Source organism: Squalius cephalus (genome assembly GCF_949319135.1).
Source record: "Squalius cephalus genome assembly, chromosome: 3".
Taxonomy (NCBI): Eukaryota; Metazoa; Chordata; class Actinopteri; order Cypriniformes; family Leuciscidae; genus Squalius; species Squalius cephalus.
The window spans coordinates 17,944,379-17,961,009 of record NC_137124.1 but is presented as its reverse complement, the minus strand read 5'-3'; the positions used below and the strand labels follow the sequence as shown (position 1 = coordinate 17,961,009).

The window sequence follows — 16,631 nt, the reverse complement described above, 5'->3', positions numbered from 1 at the left end:
GGCAAAAACTGTTCTGTTTTTCTGACTGTTCCAAAATTTTGATTGTTCTCCATTATGATTTCCTTAAAGTCTTTCAAATCCCAACTAAAAATGGTATTTTATTTCTATGTTCGCTTTGTAATTATTGCTTGTTTGCATAAAATGTAGTACATTTTAAGTAAATGTAAAACAAGAGAATGGAAAATGGGATGTACTGTATATGATCTCTAATGCACCACTAATGTTTCTGCGAGCATACCACAATAAACACACTGGATGAGTCACTGTGGCTCTTTTAATTTGCATAACATTTATGTTTTATTGCCTTGCTGTACTGCACAGATATAACATGAGTAATTTCAACTCTCATTAATGAAATTGACTTGGTATAATCTTAGGTTTCAGAAGTCAATGAGAACATCAAAACTTAAAGAGTAAATGCAAAAACACCTGTATCCATCATGTATACCTTCCTTTACCATTGTGGTTCATAAAAAAACACTTAAAAAAGTAGTTTAAAAACTCGTAGACTCAAACCCGCATATGACCATAATGATTCTGAGTTAGTGAATGGCAATTAGGCTACACTTGCTGCTAGTGCTAACAACAATAGTCACAATTAACCATCCAAAATATAACTTTAAGTGTCTGAAAATAGCTGATCATTTTTTACATTATGGCCTACTGTTTGTTTACTAACTGTTGGTGCTCCATGTCTGAATTTCTATTGTTTTATATATTTTTTCAAAAGTGAAACTAATTTCTTTATGGTAAAACTTTAATTAGCAAACTATTACTGAGTGCACAAACAGATATAGGCCTACAACATACCAGACAGAGATCCATGTGTCATCCCAACAAACACATAAATTATTAACTGAAGTAAATTGGGCAAGACATTTAATTATTCAGAGATGCACAATTATCGTAATTCAGTCATTCCAAGTGAATAGCCAATTGCACGAGAGAAGGTCACCTTATCTCCTCGTGCAGCCCTTCACGAACTGTAAACACATTCTTATCACGCGTATTCTACATTCAGCCGGTCACAAAGTTCACTAGTAGCCTATTCGCATATTTATTTGAAGCTAAAAACAAGGAACATCGGTAGGTTTGCTTATTGTTTTGAAACAGTGTATTCCAGCGTGCTCTAAGTAAAAAGCAGAGCTGAGCTTAAGGAACCGCCCTAAAGCCGGTGCTGTAACGTGATCAACACGCGGCTGTGAATCTTGTGCTGAGTGCTCGCTCACGCTCATTCGCACTGCAGACTGTCGCGCAGGTTTTCCTGATCTAACCGAGGACCTACTGTTAAAATTCCCGTTAGGCCTCAAGGGCAAACAGTCATAAATCATCTACTGCCAATATTTAATACCATTTCGGACTTTTAACATGTGGAAGAAGCTCTCGACATGGACGCTTCTAGCGGTCTTTTCTCTGCTGATAGTGAAAGGTAAGCGCTGCGCCCCTCTTTGTTGAACCCGGTGCCATGCCTACTTCATCAGTTTTTGTCGGCGCCGTAGGCAAGCATTGATTTAAAGCATTTAGATTTTGACTTTTATGTAGACCCTGCGTTTATTTAAAGCACTGGGTGCACGAATCACATAAATCACCGTCTTTTGAGTTGCGTTTTAACATCTGTCTGGGTCTCGATCATCTGTCTGGGTCTAACGTTAGCCATTGCTACGGCGCTGCATGACATATTGAGGCTCAACAAATCATTTTCAACATTAACGTTAGCCTATACAAAAAATAAAATGTATGTTTTTTATTATTTTGTGGTTTATAGCGTGGTGAGACCATTTGAATCTATGCGTTAAGCATATTAATGAGGATATTAAAAGTGCACCTAATATCAATCTCTTGAATGTCATTTTTGTTTCACCTTGCGCAAAGATGTAGTTAGGACAATTTAAGTTATTACTATTAATAGATTGTGTTAATTATTAAACAATGTATAATTCACATATTTAAACATCAATCAATAAGCTGTCTTTTGATTATGTTTCGCGTATTTCATGAATTAACATAAAAAATGTAACTTGTAATATTTTTTTTATAATTTATGGTGTTCTGCACCATAAATGTCATTTCCACATAGTCTCCTCATCCTATAGCACGGTACAGGTACTCTGGGAGGCTCAGAGTCAGAGCGCATGCGCATACGAAGCCACAATGCGCCCAGGTACAGGATAGGAGTTTGGAATTTTTTGGAGACTGCGGAATATAGGAAGATACCATCATTTTATACAGGGGGTAACGGTCCCCTCTGTTGATATGAGGCACACGAGTTTAATGTCAAAGAGTCCAAGCTTGTTTAAGCAAAACCATGTTGGAGAATGAAAGGAATAGGCTAGCATCTTTTTCTGAGAAAGACTACTTTGCATATTGTTTAGAAGCACAGATGGTGTGCATTCCACGCTCTGTTTTGTAAAATACCCCTTGTCTAAAAAGCCATCAGTGAAATGAATGAGGAAAGCCACCGTCTGCAGTTCTGGCAGAGGTAAACGGCCCCTCCCTCTTTTCCTGTCAGCCACACCCCTCTGTTGTATATGGAATTAGATACATTTCCACTCCCTACCTGAAAACCATTGTTTATTTATGAGCATATAGTTTTACCACTGTTTTAGGTGTTAGGTTCATGTTTTGATTTTTTTTAATTCCAATATATTTGTCAATTATCTATCATCACCAGACTATCTGAATAAATTAAACCCCAAAATTAATATATATATATATATATATTTATATTAAGTATATAATAAACGTATACAATTTATCAAAATATTATAAAGTATATTATAAACTAATATACTGTATTTAAACCCACAGGTATCACATTTGATAGATTACTGCTGTCACATGACATATTGATCACATAACAGTGTGCCAATGCTGAGCTGGCTTTGGCACTGCTGCATGAGGGGCAGCTATTAGCTTTTAGCTATACCAAGTGTGCACTAAGACGACCTATAATTGAGCAAGAAAGCCACATTAAAAAAAAAAAAAGCAGAAGAGGCAGACAGAAAGAAGTAGAGACAATTGGATAGATATAGATAAAGAAAGAGAGAAGGATAATGCTGACCTCAGTGGAGTGTTGCACCACATTATCTGTGACCCAGTGCTAAAAATATATGGTAGACATCATTTCAAAAGACATGGAGAGTTAAGAGAGGCATATTACAAAAGAAACTATTATAGAAATATACTAGCAAAAATGACACATGGGAAAGGAATCTTCGCAGAAATGTCACTGTTGTGTAGTACATGAACACAAAATATCCTTTGTCCCTTTGTACTTGAAGAATGCATTGCTGAGCTGTCATTTTCTTGTCTTGTCCAATTCTCACTATTAAAGGTGCATTGTGTAATATTTAGGAGGATCTGTTGACAGAAATGCAATATCATATACATAACTATGTTTTCAGTTGTGTATAAAGACCTTACTTAATGAAACGTTATATTTTATTTCCTTAGAATGAGCAGTCCTAATTACTGCTTATTAATAGTTAGGAAGGTAGTTGTTAAATTTAGGTATTGGGTAGGATTAAGAGATGTCGAATATGGTCATACAGAATAAGGCATTAATATGTGCTTTATAAGTACTAATATCCTAGTAATGCTAATAAGCAACTAGTTAATAGTGAGATCTAGACCTTAAACTAAAGTGTTACCAAGTCTTTAATAAAGCTGGACACCTATCTAGTTTTAATATCAGATCCAGTTTTAACATCAGCCTCCATCTATCATCTGAGATTTTATTACAGGACCTTTTACTGCCAGTATTGCTGGCAAATAAGAATATTACAGGGCTTGGATAATCTGGGGAAACAAAATTATGCATTTTTATTAATTTTATGTGCATTTGTAGTGTGTGTGTGCAGGCATGATTTACATAAATACAAATTGCATGCTTGTTCATGATCTGAATACTCATTTAGTGTGTTTATGCATGAGCTGCACAAATATATCTTATTTTGTTGTGTTTTACAGGCATAAGTCAAGAATTGGACTTGGGAGATGCAATTGAAGATGACACACCACGTAAGTATGAAAATTATGATGATGTAACCATGTAAGGTGTATAACGCAGTATTGGCGATTTGTATAAACGGCATTGCCGTATTGCCAGACTGATTTTATTTTGTACATTAAATGTATTTAAATTGTTTAAAATCCCATAGCTACCCAACCACCTAAAGTGGACCCAGCAGGTGGTGCAGGAGGAGCAGGTGAGAGTAATAATTGTTTGATGTAATTAATAGCACTGTGATAAGCAATCATTGCTGTTAAATGAGCCTTTCAAACTTAAAGGTGAGGTATGTAAGATTTTTTTATATTAAAATACATTCTCATCATAACCCAAGTTTATTGTTCACTGAGTGCTATTACCGTAAAACTTCAAATAATAGCCCGGGCTTTTATTTTCCCAAATCGCCGAACTGCACCAGCTTGTATTTGAGACAGGCGTCTATAAGAGACAGGCCTTTAATTCAGTGTTGATGTTGTTCATTGAGTGTAGCACATCCATAGAATTTAGGCTGACAGATGACAGTAAGAGTTTACCACATTATATTACGTTTTATTTATAATTCGAATGTGTTTAACAAATCAGTTAATGTAAGAATTACATTATATTGCGTCGTGTCACGTCTAGGACAACTCGAGGTAACGATATCACGTACACCGGTCGCGCACTTGCTCAGTTTATGGCCAGCAATATTTTTATGTTTAAGGACATTATGGAGTTAATATAATGTCTGTACTGTACTATGTTATGATTGTACTGTACAATTAAATACAATCGTTGCTAAGTCTGCAGTCTGAACACTTTACCTCAGAGCGTCCGTTAACTGAATGAATAGATAATATCATAATACCTCGAGTTGTCATTGACGCAGCGTGGCGCTTCTCGTCTTGTGTGCGAGATTATTGGCAGCATAAAAAAAACATTCATTACTATCATCTTCACCGCGATACACCTCAACTACAAGTTCATTGGCGAATTCCTCCTCGTCGCTCACTTCACTTCTCCCTCTCCGCCTTGCTTGCACTAACAGCTCCCGCCCAGATGCGCACGGCTCTCTTGCGTGCGCAATCTGCACCATAGAACTGGTTTAAAAAGATGATCTGACAGGTTTTAGAAGATTAAATACAAACCGAAACAAAAAAAACGACCAGGCCTCTATTTGAGACCGGCGTTTATTTACCCAAACCTGTCGTCACACCGGGCGTTTAAAAGAGACAGGCGTCTATTTGGGACTCGGCTATTATTTGAAGTTTTACGGTAGTATGCCATTCATGGGTTTATCTCCAGCAAAAGTGTGTAAACATTTAGCTCCCCAGGCACCATTTAAACATTGAGAGCGAATCTGCTCAGATCCGTCAATCTCTTTCCAGCTTAACCCAAAGGGAGAGTTTGGGGCATGGCTACTGTTGCAGTCGGAGCCAGAGGGTGTTTATCTGGTTTGGGAGAATGACTGATATTCAGCTTCGGGTACAGAAGTGCAAGCCAAATTTCGCTGTATGTTGACCTTCAAAGATTAAACTGGTCATGAACTCGTCAAAGTGAACGGGGCATTGCGACACATGCAACGCGCTACAATGGACGCTTTAAAGGATTAGTTCACTTCAGAATGAACATTTCCTGATAATTTACTCACCCCCACGTCATCCAAGATGTTCATGTCTTTCTTTCTTCAGTCGAATAGAAATTAAGGTTTTTGAGGAAAACGTTCCAGGATTTTTCTTCATATAGTGGACTTTAATGGGAACCAACGGGTGAAAGGTCCAAATTGCTGTTTCAATGCATCTTCAAAGGGCTCTACACGATCCCAGCAGAGGAATAAGGGTCTTATCAAGTGAAATGATTGGTCATTTTCTGAAAATAAAAAAAAGTATATACTTTTTAACCACAAATGCTCATCTTGCACGAGCTCTGCGATGCGCCATGCATTGTGCAATCACGTTGAAAGGTCACGCGTGATATAGGGGGAAGTACCGACCTAGTGTTTACAAAGCGAACGTGCAAAGACTAAGTCAAACACCATTTACAAAAAAAGAAATAAAATAAAAGGTAAAACGATGTCGGATTATTTTGAAGTTAGAGGAGAAAATGAGATGGAGTTTTTCGCCCTACCTTTTTGAACCGGAACACACGTGACCTTTCAACATGATTACGCAATGCATGTCGCATCGCAGAGCTAGTGCAAGACGAGCATTTGTGGTTAAAAATAATACACATTTTTATTTATTTTTTAGAAAATGACAGCTCATTTTGCTAGATAAGGCCCTTTTTCCTCTGCTGGGATTGTGTAGAGCCCTTTGAAGTTGCATTGAAACTGCAATTTGGACCTTCAAACTGTTGAACCCCATTGAAGTCCACTATATGGAGAAAAATCCTAGAATGTTTTCTTCAAAAACCTTAATTTCTTTTCGACTGAAGAAAGAAATACATTAACATCTTGGATGACGTCGGGGTGAGTAAATTATCAGGAAAGTTTAATTCTGAAGTGAACTAATCCTTTAATTCAACATCATCATGCACTCGTTCAGAAAGACAAATGTTCCAGTTTATATTGTTTACTTTGACGTGTCCAGTGTGGACAGCCCTAAATAGTTGTGGCGTGTCATGTCAGATACATTGGATGGGTTTATTATAAGAGACACTCGTGCTCACTCTAGACAGAGTGTTAGCCTCCTCAGTTCCTTACTCATGACACATTGCAACACAGCTAAAAGTTTTCCTAACACCTTGTCTACACCAATAGAACCCATTATACTCAGTGATGTTGTCTTCACTGAAAGGGGTGCGATGCGACACAACAAATCCCTGACAGTAAACTGATGACACTTTCTATTTATGACGTACTCCAAGCACTCACAATACTTCTCATAGGAAGGACAAATGGATTTGCAAAGGTCGCTTTGTCGCGTCCAGTGTAGTCAGCTTCTAACTGTTATGGCACGATGCGACACTTCAACAGTTGCGTCCGGTGTAGACGTGGTGTAATATGTCAAAAGTATCCTACTTTTACCTGTTGAGACATGCACAAGCACCCATAAGAGCTGTGTTTGTGATGTTTGAGTTGATGGAGGCACTACGCACGAAAGGAGTGGCTTCTCACTGCAGAACCAATGGGTGGTGCTTGACGTCCAGCCCTCCTCACTGGACGAGATGGGGGAGCTAGACAGTCCAAACACACCCTAACCCTACCTCTAAACATAACTCCACCCATTACGTCCAGAGAGGGGGATTCGGACATCATTTGGTGCTGCAGTGAGCAGCACTTGGGCCATTTATATTATTTTCTTGGGTATTTTTGTAATTCTGCAGAATCTACATAATTCACCTTTAAATGATGTGATAGTTCATCACCTTTTATGACTTTTAATTAATGGAATTTAAAACCTGATTTAAAAAATCTGAAAGAAAGATGTTAATTTGTTCAACAGTGAAACCCAGTCCAAAACCTGCTAAGCCCACAGTCAAGGAACCAGCAAAGGCCAAACCCAAACAAACAGGTGAGATGCACTTACTGTATCATAGCTGTTTTTTTCTGTTTGAAATGGACACAAAGCAAATCCCCTATATTGACCTTCTTTAATAATAGGAGTGTAACGATACCCTCATGTCATGATTCGATACATATCACGATACTGAACTCGCGATACGATATTATTACAATACTCCAAGACATATGGTAAAAGATTAACAAAATTTACTGTTGATTAAAATGTAAAATTTGATATTACATTGGGTGTGGAAATGAATAGGCTTGGACTTGGTGCTGGTAACCCAATGCACAGGACAATAGTGACACCAGAATAAAAATATTCATGATTCTGAAGCTGAAAATACAGAATTATTTTAGACGAATATGCTTGCACTCTGTCACAGACTAGAAATATTGAAAATAATATAGGCCTTTTTACTGGTAACATAAGACATTTGGCATTATCAGGACCCACAAATCTTCTCCCATTACATTATTATACATTATATTAAACATTATATATAGTAGTTTAATGTAGTACTGACACTGAAACTGTGTAAACTTGAATTTTTTCTCACACAGAAATGTTCATTTTGGGTGAACTATACACGATACATATTGATGCAGTTTTGTATTGCGATATATTGTGACACGATATATTCTTACACCCCTATTTAATAAACACTGGAGCTGTTTGAGTAATAAACACGGCATCTTTGAGTGCTAAAACATGTAGTTTTTATATCATGTGTTATGCTGAGTCAGCAGGACATTTATCCTGATAGATCAGAGATTTATCTGTGGTAAAAAAACAAAACATTGTATGGGACAGTTTATGTTGGGGAGTAGTATATTTTTAACATTGAATGATGCATGCTGTAAAAGAAAAATCTCACAAATGCTTTTTTGTTATTAATTTTGGTGCTCACTAATCACTCTTCGTCATAGGTTTGAATACCAAGCACCCTCTGAATGTGAATTGCTTTACAATACTAACATATTAACCTCCACTAACAGAAGAGACATACACTGATTTATTTGATGCCACCATTCGGCCTGCCCTGTTGCCCCGAACAACCTATAATCCTCTTCGAACCTCGGTTGCCCCTCGGAAAGTCCAGTCTGGTTTGTACCGTGCTGACAGTTCTCCTGTAGACCCGTTCATCGTGTTTGTGTTTGTGCGTGTTTGCATGAATATTTGTGTATTCAAAGCTAATTTAAAAAAAAAAAAAACGTTAGATTTGATTGAGTCTAGTAAATAATGCGATCATGGATTGTTTAGCATAATTTTCTATAATGCTCTAATGTTTTTCCATATTCAGAAAAGAGAGAAAGTCTCTCCCTAATTTTTTTACATTATTAAAATAATGCATGCCTCTCATACAGTTTACATCGAATAAATCCATGACTTTCTTAAGCCGCTCTGCTCAAGTAATTTAGCTTGTACTCATGCGATAAAAATGATAATAGAATTACAGCAGCTAAAATAAGTCATGGCCACAATCACTGATTTGCTGGTGGATGTCAACTCAAATCTTTGTAAAAAAAAAAAACTGTGACTGTTTTTTTATAACTCAGATATTTCTGTCAAATTATCCTCTGTGTCTTACCCTAATAGCACAGCACATTATGATCACATGGGCATCTTTTGCATTTGTCTTCATTATCATCTTGTCTTGTGATTTGTGTGAGTTCCATCTTCACCGCATATGAAACATTTAAACGTTTTAGTTTGTTTCAAACATACACTCACCTAAAGGATTATTAGGAACACCTGTTCAATTTCTCATTAATGAAATTATCTAATCAGCTAATCACATGGCAGTTGCTTCAATGCATTTAGGGGTGTGGTCCTGGTCAAGACAATCTCCTGAACTCCAAACTGAATGTCAGAATGGGAACGAAAGGTGATTTAAGCAATTTTGAGCGTGGCATGGTTGTTGGTGCCAGACGGGCCGGTCTGAGTATTTCACAATCTGCTCAGTTACTGGGATTTTCACGCACAACCATTTCTAGGGTTTACAAAGAATGGTGTGAAAAGGGAAAAACATCCAGTATGCGGCAGTCCTGTGGGCGAAAATGCTTTGTTGATGCTAGAGGTCAGAGGAGAATGGGCCGACTGATTCAAGCTGATAGAAGAGCAACTTTGACTGAAATAACCACTCGTTACAACCGAGGTATGCAGCAAAGCATTTGTGAAGCCACAACACGCACAACCTTGAGGCGGATGGGCTACAACAGCAGAAGACCCCACCGGGTACCACTCATCTCCACTACAAATAGGAAAAAGAGGCTACAATTTTCACGAGCTCACCAAAATTGGACAGTTGAAGACTGGAAAAATGTTGCCTGGTCTGATGAGTCTCGATTTCTGTTGAGACATTCAGATGGTAGAGTCAGAATTTGGCGTAAACAGAATGAGAACATGGATCCATCATGCCTTGTTACCATTGTGCAGGCTGGTGGTGGTGGTGTAATGGTGTGGGGGATGTTTTCTTGGCACACTTTAGGCCCCTTAGTGCCAATTGGGCATTGTTTAAATGCCACGGCCTACCTGAGCATTGTTTCTGACCATGTCCATCCCTTTATGACCACCATGTACCCATCCTCTGATGGCTACTTCCAGCAGGATAATGCACCATGTCACAAACCTCAAATCATTTCAAATTGGTTTCTTGAACATGACAATGAGTTCACTGTACTAAAATGGCCCCCACAGTCACCAGATCTCAACCCAATAGAGCATCTTTGGGATGTGGTGGAACGGGAACTTCGTGCACTGGATGTGCATCCCACAAATCTCCATCAACTGCAAGATGCTATCCTATCAATATGGGCCAACATTTCTAAAGAATGCTTTCAGCACCTTGTTGAATCAATGCCACGTAGAATTAAGGCAGTTCTGAAGGTGAAAGGGGGTCAAACACAGTATTAGTAGTATGGTGTTCCTAATAATCCTTTAGGTGAGTGTATAATATTAGAAACATTTGTTTTCCATTGTCACTTAGCTGTATTAAAAATTACAATTAGTTCTGTGCATATTCCATTTGTAATGTCGTGAGTAATTATTTTGCCTGACAGGTCTTGACGACTTTGATCTTGAAGATGCCCTGGATCCCGACAATGACATCAGAGGAAAGGGCAAAGACTCTGGCAAAGGCGGTATGTATTTTTCTGTTTACTCGTGTTTACCTTTCTCCATATTTCATTTTTGCAATTTAGTGGTTTAGTCTTTCATCTTTAATAAGAAAAAAGTAATGTATTTAGCATAATGCTGACTTTAAGGTTTCAACACAAATCTGTCACAAAGAAGAATCTAAAACGTGCCTCCTTCAGATAGAACTAGCCTGCAAAACTGAGTTGTGAATGATATAACAACTCATTTTGATGAATGGTTTAGGCCAACACTGTTTCATTAGAGCAGACTTATTTTTCTACTTTCTGAAGAGAGAAGGAAATGGTGAGCTGAAATGAAACTTTTCCTCTCAAAAGGCTGTTTCTCCAAAAAGAGATACAAAAGCAAAAAATAGCGGAGTAGGTCCAAATGGCAGATTCTCAGAAGACAGAAAGTTGAGTTTAAGGCCTCTGTTTTCTATCTGAACATCAAAACATGTTGTGCAAAAGCCCATGTAATCTTGAAGGTTATCAAAGGGATAGCCAAACGAATCACACAGTAAAGTAAGACAATAAGATTGCCCTCATAATCTATCATATCACTGTGAAACTCAGGCTACCATGTTGCTAGTCAGCGTGGATTAACCCAAGCTAGCCAGGCTTGATGTCATCTCCTGTTCCTGGCAGATAAAGACCTCGGAGAAAGGGGCCGTGATGACGGCAAACCCAATAGCAGAGGTGGTAAGAAATAGAGTGACATACTATTACCACACGCTTCCTCTCTTTATCTTCTTGGCTGGAAGAATCACATTTTGTACCCACAAATCAAAGCTGATCTCACCATTATTAAAATCTAATCGGCTTTCTGATTTCAGCACGAGCTTTTAGGGATTGAAGCATTAACCTAGTGACCACCATGGCTCCCTTATCTCTTGCATCTTAACTTTGCATGGATTTTGAGTTTAATCAATCAGATTGCTAGTTCCTTTGCTATGGATTGTATGTGGCAGTAGGGCTGGGTATTTTGATACAGATTTCACAAATTGGATAACACTTGACTCCAATCTTGATTCAATTTGATTCATTCAGAAATATTTTAGGTACATCTGAACTTATGCTGTGAACTACAAGGGGAACCTTGGTAGTTAACGTTACTTACTATAATATTTAAGGTTACATTTAACAACAGAGCCTAAATGATTATTCAATTGCTATTTATTTTTAGATGATTTTAGAAAAAAATCATAAAAATTCAGTGACCTGCTTTATTATTTTGACTTTGCCTTGATTTTTTTGTATTTGTTTTATTGGGTCAAAAAAGAAATGTCTGTTTTTAAATTTCGTTGTCGAAATGTAATCATTTAAAAGATTTATTCAAACATAAAACACATTTTTGCGACATCATAAACTGGTTAAGTAAAAATAAAAGGAATATGTAATATCTTGACTTGTATATATTTAGCAAAATGCTCCTCATTAGAGTTTTATTTTAAGATAATTAACGTGCTATGAGCCTTGAATGGCTTTCCTTGATGTAAATGACTGTTCCGTGACTTTTTCAAGCTGTTTCGCTGACGTCTTGAAACACTGATTAAGCAATTACATGAGACATGATATATTTCAGTATGTTGTACTGTATATTTCAACATACCTTTTGATCTCCATTCATGTTTATTTTGTGCTATAACTGTAGTTTAAAGAGGAAGAGACGATTGGTTTCGCTCGTGCTCACTGCTGCCGTTGAACTGCATTAAAAAACCTCAAAAAGCGTTCGCTTCGCACAAGGTATAAGAGATCGCCATCTAGAGGAGAAGACTGGAAATAATAGGATTGAATATTAAACAGAAAATGATTGATCCATTTTGATGATCGATAGTGAATCTAGCAAATTTTTAATCTAGCATATTTTTTTTTTGCCCAGCCCTAATTGACAGCTCAGTTTTCTGTTTCTTGCAGGGTGCTGGGCTTTTCCTCTTTTGGGGTAACAAAAGCTTCACCTTTAGATCTTTGGGTCTGTAATGGAAAACTAATAGGATTTGTAAACCTCAAGACGGACCCATGCATGAGTGCTTATCGTGTTGTTCCCAAGCTAATGGTCTTTTCTAATATCTCAGGTAGTCAATTATCAGACGATGACCTTTTAGATGTGGCCAATGATAAAACCTACAACCCCGAAAAAGGCAAAGGTAACTTAAACCTCCTGACAGATCCTCACATATAATATAAGAAACAATGACTGGCCAACTACAGAAGTGATATTTCTACAGGTGGAAAAGGTGGAAGTGCCAGTATTGCCGGTGATGTGGATCCTGCTGATGAAAATAACTATGGTATGATTGAGTTAAATAGTATTTATGGATATTAGAAGAACATTTTACATAGATCTTTTAATAGATGCCTATGTATTAATCCCTAGACACCATGGCTGAGACTGGAACCATCGCTGGTATTGTGAGCGCTGTTGGAATGGCTCTGGTTGGTGCAGTGAGTGGCTACATCTCCTACCAGAAGAAGAAGTTTTGCTTCAGCATACAGCGTAAGGAAACACCTTTCCTTCTTAACTGTACCACACAGCTTTTGCACATTTATCATGCGCTCGATCTGTCCACAGAGAGTCTGAATGCAGATATGGTGAAGGCAGATGCCCCAGATGCTGTCGTCGCACAGGAGCCACAAGGTACCGACACTTGTTTATAAGGCTAATGTCTTTATTTGACTTTTCTTTTCTTTTTAAAGGATAAGGACAAGACTTGTAGGAGCATGCGTGTTAATAAAAATTCAGTCACTGTACTTTAAAACTTACTATTAGTGAATTGACTTATACTCTCTTTATCAAATACATGATGAGTGTAGAAGAAAATAACATTAAGGAAATGCATAATAATAATAATAAATTATTTGATGGTACCCAAATGGCTTTAATTAGCTTTAAAGGTGTTTTATCAGTTTATTAGTAACTTTTTTTCTAGTCTGCATTATTCATTTTTGGAAAATACTTAGTATTTATATTCTATTCTATAATGATATTCTATTATATTACATGCAAAAATGATATTTATGTTATTTTCCTTCCTACTCCAGTTCAACAAACTCTTCTCCAGCCTCCCAACGCCGAGCCGCCAACAGAGGAAAATGTGGTGTAATCTGTCCAAACTGAAGAGGGCGCAGTTCTAAATCGTTGTTCTCCTATTTGAATGCCACTGTATTTCCCAGCAAAGCACATTTGCACCACAACGCCCTTTTTTAAGTACCAATGTGACTGTTGAAATCAACCATAGTGTAATGTCTTTTAATTAAGTATATTCCATCTGTTCACGTGCAACAATGCTAGTAAGCCTGTTTGCAATAATATTGCTATGAAATGGAAAACACCCAAAAAAGATTTTTTTTAGCATGATCTGCCGAGACCCGAGAAATCAAACTTGGGTCTTTTTATGGAGCCCATACAAAAAGTCCCACACATACTGCGCTACAGTCTTATTGTATATTCAAATCAGCTCATAATTCCTATTGTGCAGAAATGCATATTAAACAACTGATTAATCCAAGGTTTACAAAAACGGCTGATTGGATAATCATAGAATTATGCTTTTATAGGTCAATAATGTGTTTTTCTTTTGTTTTCACAGCAAGACAGGCTTATCAGATTGGTTGTTATGGAATCTGCAAGATGATGAAGGATTTGTGAAAGGTTCTTTTGTTTGTTTTAACATGATCTGTATATATTTGCCTTGCTTTCACAAAGCAATGTGAAAAGATTGTTACACATATATATGCAGGTTTTTGTGTCTTAGCTAACTTTTTACTAGAGTGACTTTTTGAGGAAAAAAAATTGACGCTTAAGTCAGAGACTAACCGACAGCTGCTTCCTTCTAAATTGCTTCTTCTTTCTTTTTTTTTTTTTGTAATGACTAAAATGGGTATAACTGTGAAGATGTGACGTGTGTTGATGAAGAAACTGCTTTTGTGCGTGTTAGTTGGTTGTCAGTGGTTGCGATTCCTTTTGAGGAATAGATCATTTCGGCATAATCAAAATGACTAGATGCATTAGCGTGAAGTAACTTGTGGGTCAAAGTAACCAAAAAGTAGTGTTTTTATGTTAGCGCAATACTTAAGCAGTGTAGTAACTCTCGCATCGTTAATTCTGATCGATTGCCTTTTTTGGGGATTTTAAGGGATTAATGTGCTTGTAAATCACGTACTGTTTCCAAGTTTGTACTCAAACCGTTGTATCAGTGTATCTCTATTTACACTAGTAGCAGTAAATGTACATAAATGTTTGTGCCCCCCAGTCTTTTGAATTATGGGGAGTAGTTTTTCGCCCAAGCTTAGTGTTTGTATCGTTTCTAGCATGTTTGAGCGTTAGCTTTGAGACTTTTTGAGAATTGTTGCACCCTTCCAAGTTTTGCTATTGCCTTAATGAGTCCCTATAGCTGCTTTCCCGTTTTGCAAATTTTCCCACCCAGTTTGGGTCTGGCGTTTGTGCCACAGAGCTTGACCAGACCCTTAATTTCTTCTCATTTGGAAGGCCACCATCTGGAACTAGCAAGCAGAGTTAGCAAAACTGGATTGGAAAGCAGCTCAGTCCTTACCATCCTCTCCCTGACTCGAGATCCTCCAGATTTTCCTGTAGCTGTTGTTTTACACTGTGAATTCAGGTGCACCTTTGTTACTCCCAACCTAAGCCCTTGCCAATAGTGCTTTCCTTCCCAATGCCTTACCACACTAACATTAGGGAAGACACGCTAGCTTACTTACACGGCACTAACAGTCACGACCATTAGAAGGGCTGCCTCACTTGAATGTCTACAAACCAGACGTACCAGGTTAAGTACGTTGTTCTAATTCAAAGGTATAGTCACATTCGCTGAGCTCCGAAACAAGGTCCATTGTTAAATGTAGAGATGCTCACATAGAAGTCAGTGAGAAACCACATGGCTTTCTGTTGGTCAACATGGCGTATTTGTGTGACAAACTTTAACGCAGAAATCTTTTGATTCCTATTAAAATGGCCGGATTTCGCCCACAAAAATTTGCCGAACAACGGTAAATGTGACCGTACCTTAACACTATTGCAGTCTGAACACATCTGAAATATTGTTAACTCACATGCCCACCATAAAGTAGATTAACAAGTCTTGCAAATGGTGATGTCAGAAACCCAGCTGCGCAGAATGTTCCCTGGTACTTTCCTTTAAACGGCACGTTCTACCAAGGCTTTTGTACAGTATCTAGGGTGAAAACAGAATGTTAGCTGAATGTAACTTTTTACTGCTTTGGCTACCAGAACAATGTAGCTTTTTTGGTGCTACACTTGTCAGAAATGAACACCACCAAAGATGAAATGTGATGGTTTTGCCTTTTTGCATGTTCTTTGACTTTGGTGTGAGTCTTGTGGAATGAATTTAAAACAGCTGAGTAAAAGATACAACAGTCTCGTTAAGGCAAGAAATTCACAAGTGTCTTGAACAATTTCGTCAACATTATCATCCGTTTGTGTTGAACTGCGACCAGATTTGTTGCTTGGACACATGGTGTGACTGTTAAAACCTCCCTAATTCTTTCAATTGACCTAAATCTATTGAATCTACATTTCTGGGTACTATATGGTGGATGTTTAGTTTGTAAGGATCTCTGGGCTCTCTGGTGTCGTTTGGCCAGTATAGTTGCAATTTTGTCAAAACAAGGGTGTATGTGCTGAACTGTACAGATATGCATGTTTTGGATTCTAGCTGTAGATATTAAAGGTTTTTTCTTGTGTACTGGGTTTATTTATGAACTTGAGAAATGTGAAATTGGAGAAATTGGAAATGAAGTTTCTGAAGTGTCTTGATTTGCACTGCCAGTTTAGTTCTTGCACCATGATACTGCCACTGATCAGATTGTAATGCTCGGCTTTAATGTGAACCAGAAATATTGACCTTCATCACAGTTTTCATCGGTGCCTACTTTACTCAAGTACAGAATCTGATGATACACAGATATCAACTGGCAATCCTATTCTAAACATTGTAATATTCAAATTCAATAAAAATTCACTCTGTA

General features: G+C 37.6%; 1 protein-coding gene across 6 annotated transcripts; it reads left to right on the top strand.

The window, feature by feature from the left end:
* Positions 1 to 993: 993 nt before the first annotated feature.
* cd99l2 (CD99 molecule-like 2) lies at positions 994 to 16,560 on the top strand. Of its 6 annotated transcripts, none has more exons than XM_079866437.1 (12): positions 1,163 to 1,429; positions 3,970 to 4,020; positions 4,161 to 4,208; positions 7,432 to 7,500; positions 8,490 to 8,597; positions 10,554 to 10,634; positions 11,274 to 11,324; positions 12,701 to 12,772; positions 12,854 to 12,916; positions 13,003 to 13,122; positions 13,198 to 13,263; positions 13,668 to 16,560. In XM_079866437.1, the coding sequence occupies exons 1-12, from the start codon at positions 1,369 to 1,371 to the stop codon at positions 13,727 to 13,729; spliced, it is 852 nt and encodes a 283-aa protein (XP_079722563.1). In that variant the 5' UTR covers positions 1,163 to 1,368; the 3' UTR covers positions 13,730 to 16,560. The 6 variants fall into 6 exon arrangements, with proteins under 6 accessions (XP_079722565.1, XP_079722567.1, XP_079722563.1 ...); XM_079866436.1 differs by having other exon boundaries at positions 11,274 to 11,327; XM_079866439.1 differs by lacking the exon at positions 8,490 to 8,597 and having other exon boundaries at positions 994 to 1,429; positions 11,274 to 11,327.
* The last annotated feature ends 71 nt before the right edge of the window (positions 16,561 to 16,631 follow it).

Excerpts from the sequence above, each read along its gene's own strand:
- cd99l2 (XM_079866436.1), top strand. The coding sequence starts at position 1,369 with ATGTGGAAGAAGCTCTCGACATGGACGCTTCTAGCGGTCTTTTCTCTG. Across the intron at positions 4,209-7,431 it reads AGGTGGTGCAGGAGGAGCAG|TGAAACCCAGTCCAAAACCT; the intron begins GTGAGAGTAATA and ends TTTGTTCAACAG. Across the intron at positions 7,501-8,489 it reads GGCCAAACCCAAACAAACAG|AAGAGACATACACTGATTTA; the intron begins GTGAGATGCACT and ends CTCCACTAACAG.